Raw genomic sequence first — 25,680 nt, forward strand, 5'->3', positions numbered from 1 at the left:
GAGAGGGAAATAGAGGAAGAGGGAAGGAGAGGAGAGGGAGTGTGAGGGACAGGGAGAGAGAGGGAAGAAGAGGAAGAGAAAGGGAGAGAGGAAGAGGGATGGAGAAAGGGGGAGAAGGAGGGGGAGGAGGAGAGGGAGGGGGAGAGAGAGCAGTAGAAAGAGCAAGAGAGAGGAAGAGTAAGGGTGGGAGAGAAGGAGGGAGAGAGGAGGAGATGAAGGGGGAGGGAAATAGAGGAAGGGAGGGAGAGGGAGCAGAGAGGGAGAGGGAGGGAAGAAAAGGCAGAAAAAGAGGGGGAGAGAGGAAGAGGGAGGGTGGGATATAGAGGAAGGGAGAGGCAAGGAAAGAGAGAGAGAGGATGGAAGATGGAGGGGGAGGGAGGGACAGGAGGGAGAGAGAGCGTGAGGAAGGAAGGGCATGAGAGAGAGAGAGAGAGAGAGAGAGAGAGAGAGAGAGGAAGACGCAGGAAACACACCAGGGTGGGAAGAATTAACTGGCCAGCCAAACACCGAAAAGGAGAAAGTTGGAAAGACCCCGAAGGACGGAGAAAAGACCCCCCACCCACCCACCCCTCCCTTCCTCCTCCTCCCTCCTTTCCTTCCCCAGGAAAGCCAAGTGCCCAGTGACTCCCATCTTTGGTACAAGAGCTTCAGACCCAGAAGTCCACAAAGCGTCCACTGCAGTCTCCGTCGTAATGTCCAGTCTCCAGGGATGGCTCTGCCAGAGGGTCCCTTTGACGTAGCCGCGTCATCGTCGTCGTCCCTTGGCCGGCCGCGCCAGAGGTCAGACCGCCAATATTTGAACCCGGCAGGCGGTTGTGCAAGGAGGCCCGGCGAAGGACCCTCGTCTTTGGTCAAGCGCACGATTGTTTCCGATTGGGGGGAGGACAGTACCAATAGGAAGAGAGGGATGCTCCCAACCCAACTGCTGCCACGGCCTGGATCAGCTGCAGCTGTCGCAGCTGTTCTGCGCACGTAGTGCATGGCAGCGTAGACAGCTGTGAGTTGGACTCCCAGGAGCCCCCACCTCTCCTTTCCCCCCTCCCCCTTGGCACATCTGAAAGAACATGAGGTAGATGAAATCACTTCGCTTCTTTGGTACTTTGAGATTCTGCACTATATCAAAAGAAACACCCGTTCCCGTCCCCACCCCACCCCCACCCCCAAAACCCAGTGATTCCCACGGAGACACAATCCTCTTCCCACCCCCAACCCAAGGAACGCCTCAACACCCCAAGGGGTTGTCTCCCACCCACCCACCCGTTCCCTCAAAAGCAACGTCTTGAAAGTGCAACCCCAGAAATGGGCGATTTGGTTGTGTCCGTAGGGAGGAGGCAGCGTGGGAAGGGGGGACCATGGGGAGGAAGAGAGGGTCGGGTTGGAGCAAGGGTGAGAATGGAAGTTATGGAGCCACCGGGAGTCCTCACTGCGGCTCTGAGACAGGCGAAGGCGGTTTCGATGGGCGCAAGTGCCATCTAACCCTCAAACCTGCTCTCCACACCCCGATCCTCTCTTGACTGGCCTGTTCCACTCGTCTCCCTACCTTAAGAGAAGAACAGAATGGCAGAGTTGGGAGGGACCTTGGAGGTCTTCTAGTCCAACCCTCTGCTGAAGCAGGAAACCCTGCGTTGTTTCAGGCAAGCGGATGTTCCAACCTTCACCTCAAACCTTCCGCCTCCCCAGAGTCGTAGGCTGGAAAGGACCCTGGTGGTCTTCTAGACCAGCTTCCTGCTCAAGGCAGGAGACCTTTCTTACCATTCTGCTCAAATGGTGGTCCGATCTGTTGGCTTTGTTTTGGGCTTTCTGGAAGGTTTTCTAGACCTCCAGTGATGGAGCAGCCACAACTCTTGAGGAGCAAGTCATTCCATTGATGTTCTCACTGTCAGGAAATTGTTCCTTCCTTCTAGATTGGATCTCCCTCCTTGCCTTGGTCCATCCCATAAGCCTGACATTCATATGTCCTGCTGATCCTCTAACCATTTTCCCATCCTTGTTGGTTCTAAGATGCTTTGGATAGGAATACCATGCAGCTGCTGTCACTAGAACCAATGCGCCATGAGATTTAATCACCCCACCATTACACTCACCCAGCAGCACCTTCTCCAAGGTCTTTGATTCGGTTGGGACTGGCAACCACTCCCAGCCACTGTTGGGCCAAGCCATATAGACCCTAGGGGTGAGTGTGCAAAGAATTGGTGACTGTACAGACTCAGAATTGGGGTAGGACCCTGTAGTGGTGAAGGCTGGGAAACGGGGGAAGCATGTTAAGAGCATGGACCTAGGCCTGGTCAGGGAATGGTGGAGAGGGTGAAGATGCAACCATGTTCCAGTTGGAGATTCCTAACCACCATCAAGTCCTTGGGAGAACCCAACTGATGGCCAGCATCCAACCACCACCAAGGACATCAGGGGCAGGTGAAGAAGCCGTAGCTGTGGCTCCAAAATAACAAACTTGCTCAACCTTTTCTTGGAAACCTCCAGTAATTGAACACCCACAACCTCTGGTGGCCAGCAGTTCCACTGGTTAATCAGCTCCCTCTACCACCTCCTTCTCAAGCCCAAGCCCTCCTCGGTGCCTCAGTGTCTCTTCATCCCGTCCTTCGCCCTGCCCCGAAGTCCCTTCCCAAGCCCCTCCAGGGCTGGGGGCCTCACCCCATGCCACCCTGAGCCAAGAACACTGGTGCCCCTACGGGGTCCCCACGCTGGATGGCAGAGTGGATGGCCGTTGTCCGAGGGGTGGAGGACAGCCTGCAGGGCTTCTCCTCTCAGGGCGAGGTGCTGGCCGGAGCACGTCCCCGAGATGTGGCGGAGAACAGCGGGCTCGGTGGCATCCCTGTGGTGGCGTGGCTGTGGGTGCCTCCCGCAGTACCCAAGAGGCCCGATCGCCTGGCAAACAGCACACCTGTCAGAGGGAGAGAGATGCTAAGTTGGAGATGATCAGCACACACAGCCACTGCTGCTCATGCCTGCCCAAATCAAGGCTCTGCTCTCTGGAAACCCCCCCCCCCCTTGAATCTTCAAGGCATCTGGACTTCACCTCCCAGAATTCCCAGCCAGCCTCACATCTTAAAGTTCCAGAGGGTGGGAACTCCTGCTTTGCGCTATGCCAGAGAAAATGGGTTGATCCTGGATCCTGCTTGCCCCACAAGCCATCATCCCCACGCCCCCAAATCTCTCATTTAGCCACCGCCTCTTCCAAAGCCAGCAATTCCTCAGGTGCTGCTACCTTTCCCAGTATCCTGCACCGATGATCAGAAAACCCCCAGGAGGGAGGGGAAGCTGGGGCTTTGCGACATCTGGATTTGCAGCCTGCGTTCACACAAAGTGGGGGGGGAGGAAGGGGGCTCTTTACCTGTGTAGACAACACCGTTTATTTCTATCGACATGTTGATGCTGCTAATGCCGTTGGTGGACAGGTTCAATGCCGTCTCCTGTCTGTCATCTGGAAGAAGGCAGGGAAGGGGGGTGAGGAAGGCAGAGCAACGGAGGAGGGGTCGGGGTCCCAAGTAATATACCCATAGCCAGCAGAACTCCGAGGCAGGCAAATATCCTCAAAGGATAGCTTTATTAGGAATGTCACTAAGAGGTGGCGCAGGAAGAACATGCCAAAGAAACTATAGTCACCTGGGCGAATAATTTCGGTTATAACGTGGAATTGGCTAAATGGGAAAAACTTTGGATACTTAATCAGAAATTAACATTGGCTACGGCGTATAAAGAAAACCTTTACAAGATGTTCTACAGATGGCATCTCCCCCCAGCACGGCTCTCCAAAATGTTTAAAAATCTGGCCCCAAATTGTTGGAAGTGTAAAAAAACTCCAGGCACTTTCTACCATATGTGGTGGACGTGCAATGAGGCAACAAAATATTGGAAAATGATTCAATCATGGTTAGAACAAATGGTGGGAAACCAAATTTTGTTCAAACCAGAAATTTTTCTCCTAGGCATAATACCGGAGGGGTTTAAGAAATATGTGCTTTATCTAATTATACATGCACTAACTGCAGCACGTAAAACTTATGTGCAGTATTGGAAAAAAGAAAATACACCATCAAAGTTAGACATATTTAGAAAAATTTTAGCCTGTGCGGAAGCAGACAGGCTCACTCTTGAACTTAAAAATAAAGGGGAATCGGAATATTTTGAAGTCTGGAACAGATTTTACTATTGGTATAAGACAAGGTGACAAGACTGGAACAAACTGTAAATAATGTGATTGGATAGAAGGACAGATAATGTATTAAGTGGGCTAACAATTACTGGATGAGATTATTTGTATATAATGTGATTGTATGGTCACTTTGACTTCACGATGCTGCACTGTTTTAAATGTCAAAACAATACAAATATATATTTTTTTAAAAAGCCGTGTTGGCGCAGTGGTTAGAGTGCAGGACTGCAGGCGACTTCTGCTGACTGCAATTTGGCAGTTCGAATCCCACCAGGTTCAAGGTTGAGTCAGCCTTCCATCCTTCCGAGGTGGGAAAAATGAGGATCTCTTAAGTCAATCTTTATTTAGATAGACTAAGAAGCATCTCATTTATAAATTATTTTCTCTCAGCATGCCTGTTTGAGGAGGGAGAACCTTGTAGAGAAAGATTCCTGGAGTCTCTATAGATCAGTGGCTCTCAACCTTCCCAATGCCGCGACCCTTTAATACAGTTCTCTTTCCTTCCTTCTTTCCTTCCATCCTTCCTTCACCCATGGTGGTGCAGTGGTTAGAGTACAGTACTGCAGGCTAGTTCTGCTGACTGCCGGCTGCCTGCAATTTGGCAGTTCAAATCCCACCAGGTACAAGGTTGACTCAGCCTTCCCTGTCACGATGTTAAAAAGTTTGCTAGGCCTGAACTGCCTAAACTGACATTCAAGAGTTAAACTAAGAAAGCTTTATTGCGCAGGTCATAAAACAAAATGTTATCTGAAAGTGATTTATTGCGCACGCGTTACACATTCCAAAATTCTTTTCTTCTTTGTTCGCCTGCTAACTTGGCAGACGTAGCTTTCATTATCAAAATGTAACCATTAGTTATTTTCTGTTTCATTTACTTTTATTATTTTATTATTAAAGTTTGTTTATTAATTAGAATACTTTTAAAGACTTTTATTTTTCTCAATATCTCAAAAGATATGCGGAAGGGAATCAGCCACGGTCCATTGATCTCAGATATCAGGCGTTCTTTCCCCTGACATTCCCTCCCTCTGAGGTGGGTAAAACGAGGACCCAAATGGTTGAGGGCAAGAGGCTGATTCTGTAAACCGCTCAGAGAGGGCTATAAAACATTGTGAAGTGGTATATAAGTCTGTGCTATTGCTATTCCTTCCTTCCTTTTCCTCCTTCCTTCCTTCCATCCATCCATCCATCCATCCTTTCTTCCTTGAGCTATTATGGTGCAGTGGTTAGAGTGCAGTACTGCAGGCTACTTCTGCTGGCTGCCGGCTGCCTGCAATTTGGCAGTTCAAATCTCACCAGACCCAAGGCGAAAACCGTCTCTGAAGGTCCCCCCAGTTTTCACCTAGTTAAAAGAGAACGTTTTTCCCAAGCCCCCAAAAATCACCCACATGGCCCAATTAAGACACTGCCTGGTCATCTGCAGACCTCCATCCTCCTTCCACGGTCCAGGTGTGAGAATGTCCTTGGTTCTCAAGAGAAAGTATTTTGTTTTGACTACACAAACCCCTGTATCTCTAATCCCTCCCTCCCTGTCCCTCAGCTCCAGGGTGGCAACACTGAAGACCCAAGGTGGCTTCAGTCAGGTCAACTTCAGGGTTGACAGGAAGAAGGATGTGTAGGCTCTAGGACAATTCGCCATGGCCAACTTGCTATGGGACAAAAGTTACTTAATATCAAAAGAAATGGTGAAATAGAAATGGTGAAATAGAGCGTATTGGCTCCCCGGACAATTCCACAGATACCTCTGTAGATGTCAGCTCGGGGGAGGAACAAATGACATCAGGAATTAATTGATGGGATCCGGACGGGATTTGGCTGAAGCTCCAGCTAGGTGAAGCAGGCAGTTGCAGACGGTCAAGGAGGAGGAGGAGGAGGAACTACCTTCTGCGCCTGATCCAAGAACACATAGGGCAGAGAAAAGGCAGGAGCAGAGGAGATCAGCAAGATTACACGCGAGGAGGCAGCCTCACCCTTCTTGTTGAGCTGCACTGGAAGCTGACTATTTAGCCCAGCAGATGGAGGGAGGTGTTACTGGAAAGGTGCATTCTGGCTGTTGTGATAACAGATAACAGAATAACAGAGTTGGAAGGGACCCTGGAGGTCATTTAGTCCAACCCCCCCCCCAAGCAGGAGACCCTACACCATTCCTAACAGATGGCAGCTCAGTCTTTTCTTGAAAGCTTCCAGGGATGGAGCTCCCACAACTTCCAAAGGCAACGTCTGTTCCACGGGTTGATTGCTCTCCCTGTCGGAAAATTCCTCCATATATCTAGGTTGAATCTCCCCTTGATCAGTTTCCATCCATTGTTCCTTCTCCGGCCTTCGGGTGCCTTGGAAAAAATTCCCCAGCCGTGGCGAACGGCAGCAAATGCCACCGCTACACACACACACACACACACACACACACACACACAGAGCGGTCAAAATATTCGCTCTATAAGACACCCAGACTCTTCCACTCAATTTTTGACAGGGGGTGGGGGGTGGGGTTGCGTTTTATAGTGTGAAAAATACAGTAGGTAGAAACGGGTGGGAACTTTCAGAGCTGTTTTTCACCAGGCGTGTGCCAATATGATATATCCCAATAAGTTGTTCTTTGAGGAAGAGAGAGAGAGAGAGAGAGAGAGAGAGAGAGAGAGAGAGAGAGAGAGAGAGAGAGAGAGAGAGAGAGAGAGAGAGAGAGAGAGAGAGAGGGAGGGAGGAAAGAAAAAGAGAAAGAAAGAAAGAAAAAGAAAGAGAAAGAAAGAAAGAAAAAGAAAGAGAGGGAGGGAGTTTGGGAAGGAAAAGGAGAGGAAGGAAGGACTACAGACCTGGCCCTGGGCCCTTCAGAGGATAATCCAGGGCTGGAAGGGACCTGGAGGTCATCTAGTCCAACCCTGCTCCAGCAGGACATTGTGAGTTTCTGTCTTTTGATCCCCCAGTTACAGGACTACATAGCCACACCCACCCAGTCACATGACCCTATCAAGCCACGCCCACAGAACCGGTAGTAAAATTTAGATTTCACCACTGCTGCCAACTACACTTCCCAGCTGCCCTTGGGCCAATGCAGAACAACTCAACCGAGATGTTCTCCTCCCCCCCTCCCCCTCCCCCCCCGCTGAAAGTGATGGAGGAGGAGCCCACCTCCGCGGCTGTTGACCTTGATGTTGACTGGGAACTGGGAGGCCATGGCCAAGAGGTTCTGCTGAAGGGCCTGCTGGACCAGGCGCTGCTGCTCTTCGGCCACCAGCGCCATCTTCTTCTCCGGGGGCTCGCTGGTCTCCAGCTTCTCCCGCAACTGCTCCAGGGCGGCCGCCTGGGACGCAGCGGCTTGTGCTGCCACCAGGTGATGCCCGGCTAGGCTGACAGGGATGGCGATGCGGCTGGGCACCCCAGATGACAGGAGGCTCTCTTCTGCAAGGAGGAGGAGGAGGAGGAGGAGGAGGGAGAGGAGTCAGGAGAGGACAACAGAGGTGCACAGACTCTCTAAGGATCTCATGGCTGCCCTTGATATCTGTCTGTCTGTCTGTCTATCTATCTATATTTGTATCTACCTTCCCTTTGTAACTATCTATCTTTGTATATATATCTATCATCTTTGTATCTATCACAATTTATCTATCAGCTGTCTATCTATCTATCTATCTTTGTATCTCTCTTTATTTCTATCTATATCTATCTATCTATACTTGTATCTCTTTCTATCTATATCTATCTTTGTATCTCTCTCTTTCTATCTATATCTATCTATCTTCTATCTTTGTATCTCTCTATCTTCTCTCTCTCTCTCTTTCTATCTATCTATATCTATTTTTCTTTGTATCTAGATTTGTATCTATATCTATCATCTTTGAATCTATCTATCACCTATCTAGTATCTATTATCATCCATCCATCTATCTAGCCATCCATCTATATCTTCTATCTTTGTATCTATATCTATCATCTTTGTATCTATCACAATTTATCTATCAGCTGTCTATCTATCTATCTATCTATCTTTGTATCTATCTATCTATCTATCTATCTATCTATCTATATCTATCTATCTATCTATCTATCTATCTATCTATCTATCTATCTATCTAACTTTGTATCTCTTTCTATATCTATCTATCTTTTTATCTCTCTTTCTATCTATATCTATCTTTGTATCTCTCTCTTTCTATCTATATCTATCTATCTTCTATCTTTGTATTTCTCTATCTTCTCTCTCTCTCTTTCTATCTCTCTCTATCTTTCTTTGTATCTAGCTTTGTATCTATATCTATCATCTTTGAATCTATCTATCACCTATCTAGTATCTATTATCATCCATCCATCTATCTAGCCATCCATCTATATCTTCTATCTTTGTATCTATATCTATCATCTTTGAATCTATCTATAATCAATCTATTATCATCCATCCATCTATCTATCTATCTATCTATCTATCCATCAATCCATCTATTTATCTTCTATCTATCTATCTATCTATCTATCTATCTATCTATCTTTGTATCTATATCTATCATCTTTGTATCTATCTATCTATCTATCTATCTAATCTATCATCATGGTATCATCTTCTACATCCATCTTATACATCTATTCTGTCATCTATGATTATCTATCTACCTTTCTAACATCTATCTGTCTGTCTATAACTATCTACAGTATTATCTTTCATCTATCAATCATCTATTGATCTATATGTAGCTAACTTTCTGTAGTTATCTATCTGTCATCTATCTATCTACCTACCTATCTATCTACTCTCTCTTTCATCGATCTATCTATCATAATTTGGTATGAGATTTCCTGTTTTAGCAGAGTTGGACTAGAAGACCTCCAAGCTCCCTTCAAATTCTGTTATTGTGTTATTTATCAATCAATCCTCTCTCTATTCATCTATCTACGCATCTCTATCTCTCTGTTTATGATCTAGTAGCTTGTCCCCTAATGTTGGTGGGAGTGGTCTTGGTGATTCCACAATTAGGCTGTTTACTGAATTAGTAATCAACCGAGAACAGAGAGCGACCCCCGTCCTCCCTTCCAGCCCTGATGATGTTCCCTAGTTGGGTCATGAAACGTCTGCAGGAAAATCACCAAACTCAGAGAGCGCCGGAATTCACCCTGAGCTACAAATATTCCTTTCTATCAATTATTCTGCTTGTGCTGAGAAAAAAAAGATTAAAAATATACATGGGCCCTTCCCACATGTGTTGAATCACACCTCCCATAAGCCACTGCCAACCAGCAAGCATGAAGCAGGGACTGCATTTAGAAAGGAGCAGACTATAGCTTCAGCATTCTTCTGACTCTCTGCGAGAAAAAAAATGGGTTTGCAAGGGAAGGAAAAGCCGAATGTCTCCTTTTCCAAGTTTCTTTATTTACTTTGGTGCAATCACAGCTGAGCCTCTAATCACGGAACAGCCTGAAATGCAATTAAAACCGATCAAAACCACTCGATGTGGCTTTTTCTTCCCCTCGAGGTCCTTTTTTTCTTTTTTCTTTTTTGAGTTTAGATTTACTTTAGAAAGAAGTGATTTAGCCCAGAAGGTTTTCACGCCAAATGTCGCTCAAGGGAGGGAAAGTCGGGACAGGCGAATCAAGAGATTTAATACAAGACTTACAACCTTCGTTTAGCGGCCATTCAAAGTTACAACACCACAGTGGCTGATGAGCTTTTTTTCCCATGCTTCGTTGCAGCCTCCCCCTGGTCGAAATTCAGCCTCTTGGCAACTGACTCGTATTTATGACGGTCGCCATATCCCAGGGGTCACGGGTCCCCTTTTGGGACCTTTCAACAAGCAAAGGGAATGGGGAAGCCAGATTCACTAAACAGCTGGGTTCCTAACATAACAGCTGCGGGGATTCGCTTAACAACAGCGGCAAGAACGGTCGTAAAATGGGGAAAACTCACTTAGCAACCGTCTAATTGAGCCACGGAACCTTTGGGCTCAATTGTGGTCATTCGGAACTCCCTGTACCCCCAAAAAAGGGAGTATTTTCCTGCAGAGTTTACTAGTAGAATGGAATGAAATACGATAAATAGTTTCAATGGTCTATAGCTAATATGATGTGAGGGAAATAGATCAATATTATTAATTGTGGATATGAAATGTTTACTATACAAAATTAAATGTGAAGATATATGTTATCGATAGCAAAACAGAATAAGAGATGGAAATGAAATGTTAAATTTGATTAACTTGGAGAGGCGGATAATCATATTGTTTATATATTAAGAAGAAATTAAAGCTACCATATTTTTCAGAGTATAAGATGCTCCGATGTATAAGACGCACCTAGCTTTGGGGGAGGAAACAAGGGGAAAAAATCTGCTTCTGCCTCCCAGCAATTTGCCTCTTTGCAACAAACAGCAAACAGTACAGACGATATACACTGTTTGTAGTGTTACATTTCAATTTATACTTGTACAGATGCTGTTAAAATTGATGTGGCTTTCTGGAAGTATATAAGTTATTCTCTGTTATTTAAAAGAAGATACAAAAGCACTGGGCCTCCTCAGATCAAGCATTTGTTTTAAAAAGCTTCATTTTGTTAAGATGTCTAGAACAATAATAAAGCAGTCTTTAAAAAATAAGTCTAATAATTTGAACATTTTGTAGGCGTTTATAGTTATTGACTTAACCTCCTTGCAGCAAACAGCCTGATTAGCACAAGAAAAAAAAATCTGCCTCTGCCTCCCAGCAATTTGCCTCCTCCAGCAAACAGAAAGTTTCCCTTTCAATTTCAGCAGGGGCCTCCAGATCATCAGCTGTTTCAGGGATTGCCATAGCCTATTGCATCCTCTGCAAGCCCCGTTTTCCCCCTTTGCTGCAAGGAGGTAAATTGCTGGGAGGCAGAGGCCAAAGGGTGGGGGCCGGTGGGCGGGTGGGGCTACATTTGGTGTATAAGACGCACCCAATTTTCCACCCTTTTTAGGGGGGGAAAGGTGCATCTTATACTCCGAAAAATACGGTAAGCTGGAAAATATGGAAAGAAAATAAGATAACTGAAAATGGAAATATGATGAACTATGTATAAGAGAAGATGTAAAGGGGGAAAAGCTCAATTGTGGTCATTTAGAACTACCTGTACCCCCCCAAAAAGGGTGTATTTTGCTGCAGAGGTTCAGCCTTTCACCCTTGCTCTGCCTTGGCCCCTTCCTTCCCTCCCACCCACCCCCTTATACCAGTCTGAGCCCCTCACCATTTTTGACGGCACGAGCTTGTCCGATCTGGCTCCCGTTGTGGGTGGCGATGGTGAGGGAGGGCAGAGGGACCTTGGGGGAAGCAAGGGTGACCGGCGTGCCCGTGGGCGAGTAGCTGAACAGGGTGGCCCCCAACATCTGACGCCTCCCTTCCCGACGGTTGCTGTCGATGGCGGCTTGCAGCTCGCCCGGGGAGCTCAGGCCCTGCTTGTCGCATTCGTAAGGGTAGAGGTACTTCATGTACCTGCGGGGAGAAGCAGAGAGGTTAGCAGAGACCCCTTTCCATCGGCACAGCTGAGATGCTACATGGACACAGAACATAGAATCACAGGGCTGGAAGGGACCTTGGAGGTCTTCTAGTCCAACCCCCTGCTCAAGCAGGAGACCTTATATTATTACAAATGGATGTTCAGTCCCTTCTGGAAAACCTCCAGTGATGAAGCATCCACAACCTCTGGAGGCAAGTTGTTCTACTGGTTAATTGTTCTCACTTTATTTCCAGGTTGAATCTCTCCTTGGTCAGTTTCCATCCATTGTTCTCTCTCAGGCCTTCTGGTGCTTTGGGGAATAGCTTGACCCCCTCCTCTTCATGGCAGCCCCTCATATATTGGAAGATGCTCTCATGTCACCCCAGTTCTTCTTTTCATTAAATTAGATATACCAAATTCTTGCAACCCTTCCTCCTATGTTTTAGTCTCCAGTCCCTTAATTTGTTGCTCTTCTCTGCACGATGAGTTATGATAAGAATTTAGGTAGGTTTTAGAGAAATCTGGGAAGGACCAAGCCAATGGTTGAAGCCCCCTCTGTGTCAACCCTGAAGCTGGCCCTAAGCAACAAATGCAAAAGAGAGAGAGGGAGGGAAGGGGAGCAAGAAAAGAGAGGGAGGGGGAAGAGAGAGAGAGAGAGAGAGATGGGTTTGATTTATTAATTTGATTATTTGATGTGACACCCATTGTAGACTTCAAGAATGGGCAGCAGTAGAAAACCTCGAAGATGTTGTTTGACACGTGTGTGGCTTTTCATATGGAGAACCCAGCTCCATCACTGGATGTTTTCAGGAAGAGACTGGATTGGACTAGAAGACCTCCAAGATCCCTTCCAACTCTGATATTCTGTTAATTAACCCAGTGGAACAGAAGTTGCCTCCAGAAGTTGTGGGTGTTCCATCACTGGAAGTTTTCAAGAAAAGATTGGACAGGGAGGTTAGGAGGAGCCAACAGCGCGACGATATGGACGTGCGGTCTCGATGCTGAGAGACCGCAGCCGATACTTTTGCCGCTGGGTGGTCCAATCAGACCTAAATCGTCCTGCAGAGATGGAGAACAGGGAGAATACGTCTTGCTGATCTCAGGGACATCGCAAAGTCCCTGATCAATGCAAGAGAAGTTCTTCAAACCGGCGACAAAAAATCCAGCCACTAGGGTGATGAGGTCGGGGCAGCTCCAAAACGGAAGGATACGGAAAGAGAAAGTGTTTCCAGCTGGTGAGGAATTTTTACTGTTTTAAAAGAGACTGCCTATAAAAAACTTAAAGTTAATTTAAATTTGAGAACAGAAGAAATAAGCAGCGGAATTAAGCTTTGAATGGTTTTGGACAGTGGATTATCTTACTTTTTAAATGTTATTTTCACGGATGGAATTTATGCAAGCCTTTTAAAATGAATGGATTAAGTTTTCTTCTTTTTTCATTATTATTTTTTGCAATCTATGGACTAAAATTCTCATTCTTCATTACTGCATGTGTTTTTCCCTTTTTCTTCACTATTTCATTCAAGAATTTGACTTTTTTTTAAAACTTGGAATAAAAAAAGATACAAAAAACAACAAAGAAAATTTGAGGGAAAGACGACACTGCTACTTGGAGGCTGGAAGTTTGTGTATTGGAAACAAAACACTTTTACTTTCCTCACTGATTATTCTGGCTTGGCACTTCAAGGTCTCACTGTTTTGTCTATAGAGAGTGATAAGAAGAAAAGCATGCAGATGTTCCTTTGAAGTATATCTTTAACCAGAGAAAAGTGAAAATAAGACCTTATTGGGAATTTATGCTAAAACCTTCCAAACCAGAGCAGCAGTGTTTGTCAGCTTGAGATAATGGCACAATGTCAACAGCAGAAAGGAACTTTAAGTTTGCAAAAGATATTGTTAGAAATTCAGAAAATATCAAATACATTTGAGAGGACAGAGAAGAAGTTGGGAAATCTAGATTATCTAACAGTAAAATATGATGAAGAAGTTGGAGATGTTTATCAAGTGGAAAAAGTGGAGGTTAGAGTCCTAAAAACCGAAGAGCAAAATGATTACAAAGAAATTAAATCCGCTGATATCTATGGTGATTGGCTTGTGTCTGGAAATGGAAAAAGTGGAATACAGAAAGAGGAATTAAATCGAGGGGAATTCTACCCCAGATGGCAAGAAGAAAAAATAAAATAATTTATGGATTTAAAGAGAGAAATTTTGTTAGCAACATCGTTGAAAACACCACTGACAATTAAAGATAAGCTGATTAAGAAAACAGAAGAAGGGCATCGAAACTACATGAGAGACTTAATAAGCAATGAGTTGCAAAGAGGAGTCCAAACAAATTTGATTAAGGAGATGATTAGAGGACTGATACCACAAATGGCAGAAGACATGAGATTGTTTTGCTACTGGAAAGATACAGGTTGATAGATGAAAGGGTATAATCTAAAACTAGTTAAATTTAGTGAAAATTAGTGACAATAGATATAGTTAAATAAAAGATAATGATAATGATAATGTATACATGTGTATTGCTATGATAAATAATAATTAGATATAAATATTGAATGGTACCTATGAAAGGAAGACTAGAAATTTTTTTGGTTATATATAAAGGTTAATAAAAAAGAACTAAGTTAAATTTAGTTAAGTTTTGTTTATTAGGAGGAAAAATGTTATGATAAAGGACACAGTCAAATAAAGGAGGGATAATGATAACAATGTATATATATACATGGGTACAACATAAGGAAAATAGAAGTAAATTGTAAACGATTTGGAAAGGAGGATTAGAAATTTTTGTTACTAAATATTATGGATGTTTAGCTAGAATAGGACATAAGGATTCAGTGTCATTGGAGGATTTTAGAAATAGCAAATGAAATGCCAGTATGTGGTTATGTATTAAATCTTGGTATATTTTATGATGAAGGACGTTTAAACAATTATAGTCAAATGAAAATGGAGGTATGATGATGGTAACATGTATAAATATATCTGAGTTAAAATACTTGAGTTAATATGAATTATGCTTGATGACTGTGGAAGAGATGCACAAAAGCCTTTTGTAACCAACTGATAGACTTTCTACAGTATGTAAAGAAGGAGGATTCTTTGTGTTGTGTTTGTTTTGAAAATTATATTATATATATATATATATATATATATATATATATATATATATATATATATATATATATATATATATATATATATATATATATATATATATATATATATATATATATATATATATATATATATATATATATATATATATATACAGGCACGTCGCCAAGCTACCCTCATTCTTACACGGGAAAAGACCCGAATACACCAAAACATGCATATATATATATATATATATATGTGTGTGTGTGTGTGTGTGTGTGTGTGTGTGTGTGTGTGTGTGTGTTAGGGTTCTAAATACCATGCAGAAATAAATCATTGTCCAAGGCAAAACATCCTTAATGGTGCAATTTATTCCACAGGCATGTTAGTACAGCTATGGAAATTTCAACTCTGGAAGTACATTCTCTAAGTTCAACCAGTTGAAAGTTCATGATCTCTCCCCACACCCACAAATCCATCACATGTTCCAATCATCATCTTCCACGCTGGCATGTACACCCATCTTCTTCCGGCCAGGTGTCGAGGTGCTGAGACAAAAGATGACCTTGGCTTCTACAAAAGAATGTCAACAATCCATTCTACAATCCTACTCCTTTCTATTCCCCCCTCCCAACTACTACACTATTGAAACAGCATAGAAAATTCTAAGAAAGTGTGGCAGGCCAAAGATCCTAAAAAGAACATAACTACAGGCCTGACAGTGTGTGTGTGTGTGTGTGTGTGTATGTGTATATGTGTATATGTGTATATGTGTATATGTATATGTATTTGTATTTGTATTTGTATTTGTATAAGAAAAGATTGGACAGCCATTATCCAAGATGGCACAGGGGTTGGACTAGAAGCCCTCTAAGATCCCTTCAATTTTGTAATTCTGGTCATTCATCAGTGGAACCGCTTCCCTCCAGACGTTGTGAGTGCTCAAATTAGATGAAGTAAGAGTAATGTTATGTTTAAGTAAAATATGAGCATTGTTTATAATTGTAGGTATGCCAATATATTTAATAGGAACATAAATAAGTGAATATAATTATAAGTATGGTTAGAATTATTTTGTTACATTATTATTTACTTTATTCATTAAACATGAAACTCAGCCAACTGAACATTCAGAAATGCATTACAAATACCAGTGACTGGTGCTAATTATTATTATTATTTACTTTATTCATTAAACATGAAACTCAAGTCAACTGAACATTCAAAAATGCATCACAAATACCAGTGACTGGTGCTAATGGTTGATACGGGTTGCTGCCAGCGTCCTAGGGATCAACTGAGTATCTTCTTAAAATATAAGATGTTCCGAGTAGCGCAGTTTTTTGCAGTTCTGCTGGTGTTATTGCAGGAAACTGCAATTTGTGGATGTATCTTGTAAAATTCTTGGACATTCTTGGCCAAGTGCCCCGATGACCATGGGTATCACTGTTACATGTTTCAACCATAATCAGATACCGGTTGTTTCCATGGCCAGGTTGTGGTATTTCATCATTTTTTTCTAGTTCTTTTTCTTCGACTCTGGCATCTCCAGGAACAGCGATATCAATAAACTGTATACTTCGGCCCTCTACAAGCGTAGATATCTGGCGTGTTATGCTCCAAATGATGATCCATTTGATGATGATGATGATGATGATGATGATGATGATGATGATGATGATGATGTTGTTGTTGTTGTTGTTCATCTTTGGTGAGATTCACCAAAGGGCTGGTTGGTAGCCTAACAGCTCGAGTCCTAACTAAGGAAGAAAACTAGGAACTGTTAAGGTAACGTCGGAGGATATAAGTTGTTCCAAGTTGGGTGGATTTTTGTAGAATCAGAACATTCAAGACAGGTAAAGTCAGAATTTTCAAATAGCCAGGTAGCCCTTTAGGTATTATTGCTCCAAGGGTTCCAATTACAATTGGGACAACGCTCGATTTCTTTTTCCACAGTCGCTCAATCTCAATTTGCAAGTCCCGGTACTTTGTGATTTTTTTCTTGCTGTTTATCTTCAATTCGTGCATCTCCAGGTATTGCAATCTCAATGAACCCTACTTTTTTCTTTTCAATTATTGTTATGTCAGGTGTGTGGTGGGCCAAGTGCCTGTCAGTCTGGATTCTGAAGTCCCACAAGATTTTGCCTTTCTCATTCTCTAAAACCTTCTCAACCTGATGGTCCCAGTGGTTTTTATGTACTCAAATCCAAATTTTTGACGCAGTTTCCAGTGAATGATCTTAGCAACGCGGTCATGGCGTTGTAGGTAGTCAGTTTGTGAAATTTTGCTGCACCCGCTGATCAAGTGGTCAACTGTCTCGTCTTTCTCATTACAGAGGCGACATTTGCTGTTGGTGGTAACATGTTGAATTTTTGCCTTCATGCAGTTTGTGGCTAAGGCTTGTTCTTGAGCTGCCAAAATGAAGCCTTCTGTTTCTTTTTTCAGTACTCCTGATCTTAACCAGTTCCAAGTTAGTTTTTGGTCAGCTTTGCCTTCAATACTTTTCAAGTATTGGCCATGCATAGCTTTGCTTTTTCAATTTTCCGCTCGCTTCTCAATTACTTCTTTCTTATATTCAACTTTTAACTTAGTTGTCTTCAAAAGGCCTCCTTTACTTACTTCCTTAATCATTGGTTCTTCCCTTTTCTGGATGTAATCATTCAAGCTGTGTCTTTCTTCTTCCACAGTCTGCTTTACTTGTAGGAGTCCTCAACCACCCTCTGCTCTTGGTAGATACAATTGTCAACGTCACTTTTAGGGTGCAAAACATGATTCATTGTCATAAGCTTCCTTGTTTTTCTGTCCAAATTGTCCAACTCCATCTGGGTCCAGTCAATTATTCCTGCAGAGTATCAAATTACAGGTATAGCCCAGGTATTTGTGGCTTTTATGATGTTTCCTCCACTCAGTTTGGACTTTAATATCTTGTGAATTTGTCGAAGGTGCTTGGCTGAGGTTAATTCCTTGACTTTATTATGCATTAAGTCAGAGGCCTCTAAAGTCCCCAAGTACTTGTAGCCTTCTTCTGGTTTTACTGCCTTTATCATTTCTTAATTCTCAAGTTGCATTCCATCATCTTCTAGGACCTTGCCTTATTATTATTATTATTATTATTATTATTATTATTATTATTATTATTATTATTATTATTATTATTATTATTATTATTATTATTAATAATAATAATAATAATAATAATATATGTGTTATTTTTTCCCCTTTCCTTTTTGTGGTATGCCCGGAGAATACACTGTATTCAAAATATATAAATAAATAAAATCTTGACTTATAAAAGAAAAAAAGTAGTTGTGAGTGCTTGTTCCCTGGAGATTTTCAAGAAGAACGTATTGAGCTGAAACCCGACACATTTCTGCTAGGAATTCTACCTGAAATTTATAATAAAGGGAATGTATATTTAATCATTTGTGTATTAACCGCAGCTAGAATTGTATTTGCACAACATTGGGAAAGTGTAGAGATTCCTATGGATGAGAAGGTGGTAAGGAAAACGTTAGAATGTGCAGAGATGCAGAGATTAACATTAGCCATTAAGGAGAAAGAGCAAACTGAATATGATATGATTTGGGAAGTATTTTACCAATGGTTGGAGAAAGAAAAAGGAGTTTGGAAATGAAGAAAGCTAAAATGTAAGTAGACAAAACACTTAGAAAGAGATATAAATAAACTGTTAGTATGTACATAATGAGAATAATGGTGTTTAATGTTAATACAACATTATTACTAGAAGATATTAAGAAGAAAAACGGAGAGTTCCATCACGTATAAATGCTAAATATATTATAATATTAAACTTAGGGAAATAATGTTACTATGAAGTAAAAGAGGAACGATGTGGCACAGAGATGTTTGTACCCAGACGACACACGGCAGAAGGAAAGAGGGAAGGTTTATTTTTCTAATTGAAAAATAATAAAACTCTTTATAAAAAGTGAGAGAGAGAGAGAGAGAGAGAGATTTTTCAAGAAGAGACTTTATAGCCATTTATCCAGACTCCAAAGTTTCTTCCAACGGTAAGGGACAATCCTAAGCCAACATTTCTACAATGTGTTACACACACACACACACACACACACACACACACGCCAGCCTGGCCGCCGGGACTCACTGTGTGCGGAGCGTGAAGGCGGCGCTAGTGATGGAGGTGGGCAGATTCAATCCTTTGGTGATCTCCCTCCAGATCTTCTTGTTGATTACCTCCACCAGGCCTCCTTTCTCGGTCACCAGCCGATAGAGCGAGTAGAGATCCAGCACCTGCTTGGCCATGATGGGGATCCGGTTCACGGGGGTCCCTGGGGGGGGAGGGGGGAAGACGGGCAGCACACAGGAAAAGGTTAAAAAAAAGAAGCAGCCACCCAAATTCTCACCTGGGCCACTGGAAGATGGGAGGACTTCAAGGCACAACATTCCCCGGCTGGCTTTGATTTCGTGCTGATTTTTTTTTTAGAAAAAATGCTGTGTATTTTTTTTTAATTAAAAAAAATTTTTACCCCCAGCACGGCAATGTTGTGTAAATTTATTGTTTTATAACATGTTGCCACTGTTTGCACTGTGGTATATTTGTTGAATGGCAAGCCACCCAGAGTGAAATGAGAGGGAGGGAGGGAGGGAGGGAGGAAGGAAGGAAGGAAGGAAGGAAGGAAGGAGGAAGGAAGGAAGGAAGGAAGGAAAAAGAAAGAAAGAAAGAAAAAGAAAGAAGAAAGAAAGAGAGAGAGGGAGAGAGAAAGAAGGAAGGAAGGAAGAAAGAAGAAAAGGAGACAAGAAAGAAGAAAGAAAGAAAGAAAGAGAAAGAAAGAAAGAAAGAAAGAGAAAGAAAGAAGAAAGAAAGAAAGAAGAAAAGGAGACAAGAAAGAAGAAAGAAAGAAAGAGAAAGAAAGAAAGAGAAAGAAAGAAGAAAGAAAGAAAGAAAGAAAGAAAGAAAGAAAGAAAGAAAGAAAGAAAGAAAGAAAGAAAATAAAAGGCTTCTTCGTTGAGAGGCACAAACTTAGAAAAAGCAAAATAAAGGAGAAAATGTATAACTCATGGTTGAAATGAGGGGTCCTCAGTGATGTCAGAGCTTGCTGGTTTTCTGGCCGATGTTTCATGCCTAGCCCTGATGCTGTTCCCTAGTTGGGTCACGAAACGTCGGCCAGAAAACCACCAAGCTCTGAGAGCACCAAGGACCCCTCAAAAAGGAAAATGGTTGCCACCTCCAGCCTGGCGGGGGCCCCGCAGTGTGGTCTCAGTCCTTCTGGCCAGAGAGGGCTGCAAGGAGACCCCCATGTTCTCCTCCTGGGGACCCCAGAGGCACTTCATTAGCCCTGGATGTGCGGTGAGAATCTGTCGATTCTGGCAGGTGATTGGAATTGATTTCAGTTTAGCGGCTGATGCCGGGGGGGGCTGGCAAAGAGCGTGCTGGGAGGGGCAGGGGCTGAGTGGGGTGCTGTGGAGGAGGGGGCTTCCCCCCTCACCACCACGGATCACTGATTCAGCTGGATGTCTCAAAGTCAGGGGGAAGTCAAGATCTGGCCAGATAAGACCCCAATTTGGGGGAAGGCAGACTCTGGATTTGGGGTGGAAAAACCCCTCTCTACCAAGGAGGAGAGCAGCAACCAAAAGGGAGTGTGAAATCTCCCCCCTCCCATTATTAGCCCTGCCATCTGGACCCCCCATTGGCCACAGATATAGATACCCGTCGACTGATGGCTACAATTGAGCCCAAAAAGTCCATTGTTAAGCAAGGCAGGTAAGTTTTGTCCCATTTTACACACCTTCCTGCCACGGTTGTTAAGCGAACGCCTGAAGTTGTTAAACGAATCATCCTGACGTTAAGTGAAATCCGGCAAATCCCACCCACTTCGCTTCTCAGAAGTCAGCTGACTTCACTTTAAAATGTCAATCATATGACCCCGAGACCGTCGTAAACATGAGTCCGTTGCCAAGCGCCCAAATGTCCATCATGTGACTGTGGGGATGCTGCAACGGCCGTTAAGTGTGAAAACTGGTTGTAAGTCACTTTTATCAGTGCTGTTGTAATTTTGAACAGTTATTAAATGAACGGTTGTAAGTTAGAATATAAAAGTAAAGGTTCCCCTCGCACATATGTGCTAATCCTTCCCGACTCTAGGGGGCGGTGTTCATCTCCGTTTAAAAGCCAAAGAGCCAGCGCTGTCCAAAGACATCTCCATGGTCAGGTGGCCGGCATGACTCAACGCTGAAGGCGCATGGAACACTGTTCCCTTCCCACCAAAGGTGGTCCCTATTTTTCTACTTGCATTTTTACCTGCTTTCAAACTGCTCGGTTGGCAGAAGCTGGGACAAGTAATGGGAGCTCACTCCATTACTCGGCGCTAGGGATTCGAACCCCCAAACTGCCGACCTCTCTGATTGACAAGCTCAGCTTCTTAGCCACTGAGCCACCGCGTCCCTAAGTTAGACCGTACCAACATAGAATAAGAGAGTTGGAAGGGACCTCATAGGTCATTTAGTCCAACCCTCCACCCAAGCAGGAGACCCTACCCCACTTCTGACAGATGGCAGCCCAGTCTCCTCTTGGAAGCCTCCAGTGATGAAGCTCCCACAACCTCTGAAGGACTGACCAGAAGCAACGGATGGGACCTAATCAAGGAGAGAGACCCTAGGAAACCTGAGAATGGAAACTCCATTAAAAACTTTGCAAAGTATCAGTGGCATCTACCACTGTTAGAAAGGCTGAGATGTTCCCAATCCGATTGCCAGAGTGTTGGAGATGTGGGTATAAGCAGGGAACATTCTACCACGTGTGGTGGACTTGCCCCGAGGTTGAAAAATATTGGCATAAGATAAGGAAGTGGCTGGAAGAGATAACTGAGCAAAGGATACAGTAGAGCTGAAGCTGGAATTGTTTATTCCTGGGAATCTTTGATGGGAAAATGGAGAAAAAGCTACAATACATAATATTAAACATACTAACTGCAAGTAGAATCATTCTAGCACAGAACTGGAAACAAACAGATACCCACCCAGAAATGATTATAAGAAGGAAAATCTATGAATGTGCAGAAATGGATAGACTGTCTATGGAAATGAAGGAGAGGGAAGAAACTGAGTATTTCAAATTTGGAATAGATGATATTCCTGGCTTGAGAGTAAGCGTAAAACTTAAGGTATAAAGGGTAAAAGTGCAATATATAGAGAGTATTTAAATAAGAGTATAAGGATAGTGATATAGAGATAGGATTGTTACGAAAAAAATACGGACACCGATATGGAAAAGCTGTTACAAGTGTAAATTTGTGTTTTGTCTTTTAAATTATTAAACTATTTTTAAAAAAAACTTTACGAGGTATCACCACCATCAATAGGAGATAACCTCAGCTCAGGGGCATCTTTTCCCTTGAGACCCTCGATCAGTGGTGAAATTCAAATGTTTTTACTATCGGTTCTGTGGGCGTGGCTTGGTGGGCGTGGCAGGGGAAGGATACTGCAAAATCTCCATTCTCCCCCCACTCTGGAGCCAGTCAGAGGTGGCATTTGCCGGTTCTCCGAACTACTCAAAATTTCTGCTACTGGTTTTCCGAACTACTCAAACTTTCCACCACCGGTTCTCCAGAACCTGTCAGAACCTGCTAGATTTCACCCCTGTCCCCGGTGCAAACCAGAAGCAACGGCGCCTCGGGAAAAACTTAAGAGATGAACTCCAGAACCCAGGAGCTCACCAGTAGCCAAGGGGGAAGAAGAGGAGAGGCTCAGGAAACGTCCAGTTCTTCAAACGGACCTCGCACAAGCATAGGAACAGCTGCCAAATTCGAAACACAAAGAAAAGCTTTTAATTTATACCTTCCTTTTCTTCCAGAAGAATTGCAAGAAAAGGAGCAGACCTGGATGGGGGGTGGGGGGGGGGCACGATCGAAGCCCCATCTATTTGGAGCAAAGACTCAGCTCAAAACAACTGTTTCTCTGCTCCCCTAATTTATGGGCTCCTTATTGGCTGGGATAGTCTTCAATCCGCTTGAAAAATGACTTGCTTTATTCTTTCCCAGCTGCTCATCCCGGCTGTTTTGTCTTGAGAAAGTGGAAAACGGATCAAGAGGAAGATAAAACGCAGAGGAAGAGAAAGAGAAATGGCAAGTGTGCAAAAAAATGGCAGGGAAGGAAAAAGAGAGAGAAAAAATGGTGCTCGGGTTTTGGACTCCGGAGCTAAGACAGTAGGCTTGGGGTTCGGGGTGCAGCAGGGGGGGGTGCCTTCGTATGGGGGTTCATGCAGGTGAGTATTTGGGAAGAAATGGTCCTTACGGATCTGGGCACCAACGGCCCTATTTTAAGTCCTGTGCAACTCAACTCTCCTACTGGCTGAGGAATTCTGGGAGTTGAACTCCCCAAATCTTAAAGTGATGTAGGCAGAGAAATAGGATGGGGAATTTTTCTGGATATGTTTTTTTTTCTGGAAAAGGAGAAAGGAGGAGGAAGAGGAGCAGCAGCAGGAGGAGGAGGAGGAGGAGGAAGAGGAGGAGCAGAATGTGGGATTCTTGGTGCTCTCTGAACTTGGCTGTTTCCTTGCAGACGTTTCATGACCCAACTAGGGAACATTATCAATGCTAGAAGGGAGGAGGAGAAGGGGGAAGGGAAAGAGGACAAGGAGGAGGAGGAGGAGGAGGAGGAGGAGGAGGAGGAGGAGGAGGAGGAGGAGGAGGAGGAGGAGGAGGAGGAGGAGGAGGACTGAGGGGTCCTTGTTGGTTTCTGAGCCTAGTTGTTTTCTTGCAGACGTTTCATGACCCAACTAGGGAACATCTTCAGAGCTAGAAGAAGTTTATATATAAACAGGAAGCAACTCCACTCCCTTCTAGCATTGATGATGTTACCTAGTTGAGTCATGAAACGTCTGCAAGTAAACAACAAAGCTCAGAGTGCACCAAGGTCTCCATAGTTGTCGTTGTCCTCCTCCCAAACCTCACTCCCTTCTAGCACTGATGATGTTACCCAATTGGGTCATGAAACGCCTGCAAGAAAACCACCCAACTCACGAGAGTACCAAGATGTTCATAGTTCTCCTACTACTACTACTACTACTATTACTACTCTTCCTCTTCCTTCTCCTCCTCTCCACAAACCCCTCTTCCTTTTAACACTGATGGTGTAACCTAGTTAGGTAAAAACTTTGGCAAGAAAGCACCCAAGCTCAGAGAGCATTAAGGAGCCTAAAGTTATCCTCCTCCTCCTCCTCCCCTCCCCATAGCCCACTCCCTTCTAGCATTGATGACAATAACGTAGTTGGGTCATCCAACGTCTGCAAGAAAACCGTCAAGCTCAGAGAGCACCCTACAGTCCTCCTCCTCCTCTTCCAACCCCACTCCCTTCTAGCACTGATGACGTTACCTAGTTGGGTCACGAAACGTCTGCAAGACCATGACCCAACTCAGAGAGTACCGAAGGCCGTACCTTCAGGTGTCGCTCCCTTTCAAGGGGAGGAGACCAGAGTGAGTCCAGTTTTAATTCTTCCCTGGACGGTGGAGGAACGACACTTACGCACACACACACACACAGACACACACACAGGGTGCAGATCCCTCTGTGGCCTGCAGGGTGTCCCTTTTCTGCAGAGCCAAAAACAGAGCGCAAAACTTCGGCCGAGCAGCCCCTCGGGGCTTTGGGAAGGGCCAAGCGAGAGGAAGAAGAAGCCACTGGCCGGACAGGCTGGACCGGCCTGGTCAGTCCTGGAGAGGCCGTCCACTTCTCTGCCAAGGGTCAGCCAGCCCACCCAGGGCTGAGCGGGGGGAGGGGGGAGGAGAGCTCCTGAGCCAAGAAAAAGGAGCAGGAATGACCCCAGGAAACCCCCCCCCCTGACTAATTCCAATGCCTGGGAGGGGTGGGGGGCAAAGAAGAGCCTCTTCTCCACCTCTATTTGGGACCCTCCTCCTCCTTTAAGCCCCCAACCCCTCCAAAGGGGGATGGCCCTGCAGGGAGAGGAAGATCAAGGAGAACCAGTTTCTCCAGAAACTCCCAGACTGGATAAATATTGTAAAACACACACACACACACACACAAACACAACATGTTCTCCCCTGGTAGCATCATCGCCCAGCAATGCAGTGATTATGGCAGGACAGACCAATTTGCAGCTGTGAGTCACAAGAGGGGTGGGGTGGGGTGGGTGGAATTCTAAAGCAAAGCAGCCATCAGAAATCCCAGCCTGGTTTCCCAAAAGCAAGTTTCTAGATCTCATGGAGCATTCTCAGGCACGACTCATCTCAAACATGCTGGAAGTCCTCAACTTTCCTCGTTTAGTGACCATTCAGAGTTACAACGGCCCTGAAAAAAGGGACTTAAGACCAGTTTTCACACTTACGACTGTTGCGGCCTCCCAGGGATCACGTGATCCAAATTCAGACGCTTGGCCATTGACTCATATTTATATATTATTTATGACTGTCGCAACGTCCCGGGGTCATGTGATCCGCTTTTGCGACCAGCAAAGCCAACGGGGAAGCCAGATTCACTTAACAACCGTGCCGATTCGCTTAACAACGGGGGCGAGAAAGGCCGTAAAATGAGGCAAAATTCAATTAACAACAGTCCTGCTTAACAACAGAAATGCTGGAACTCCATTGTGGCCGTAAATCGAGGCCTGCCTGCAAACCATGAAAGGAAACATTAATATTATTTAGTCTATGTAATCAGTCCATGCTACTTCCTCGTTTGACGCCTCCACCAGTGGTGGGAAAAGAGGATGCCGTGAATGTCGTGGAAACAGGTGACAGGAAGTCCCAGTTGCAGATAAACTTTGCCTATGCAATTTGTACACTTCTGGTGTCAATTCCCCTCTGCTTCTGATCTTGCTGGGGAAAACTCCCTTTTCATTTGTCTCTAGAGATTCTCCGTCCTCCAGGCTGTGGTTGTCCCAAATGTGCTTTTGTTTCAAGAGGCAACTGGACTTTCTGGTTTTTCTTTGAAGACGCTTCGCTTCTCATCCAAGAAGCTTCTTCAGCTCTGACTGGATG

At 44.2% G+C, this 25,680-nt stretch overlaps 1 protein-coding gene across 1 annotated transcript in view; it reads right to left on the reverse strand.

The window, feature by feature from the left end:
* Positions 1-1,254: 1,254 nt before the first annotated feature.
* ARID3C (AT-rich interaction domain 3C) overlaps positions 1,255-25,680 on the reverse strand; it is a gene marked incomplete at its 5' end in the record, with an annotated part of 86,927 nt that continues 62,501 nt past the window's right edge. The window contains 5 exons of the mRNA XM_081940454.1: positions 1,255-2,899; positions 3,350-3,439; positions 7,298-7,567; positions 11,354-11,598; positions 18,834-19,017. Coding sequence (XP_081796580.1) covers positions 2,763-2,899; positions 3,350-3,439; positions 7,298-7,567; positions 11,354-11,598; positions 18,834-19,017 — 926 coding nt within the window. The 3' untranslated portion in view covers positions 1,255-2,762. The remainder of the gene's footprint in view (positions 2,900-3,349; positions 3,440-7,297; positions 7,568-11,353; positions 11,599-18,833; positions 19,018-25,680) is intronic.

This window comes from Natrix helvetica, assembly GCF_964273705.1.
Source record: "Natrix helvetica genome assembly, chromosome: 2".
Lineage (NCBI taxonomy): Eukaryota > Metazoa > Chordata > Lepidosauria > Squamata > Natricidae > Natrix > Natrix helvetica.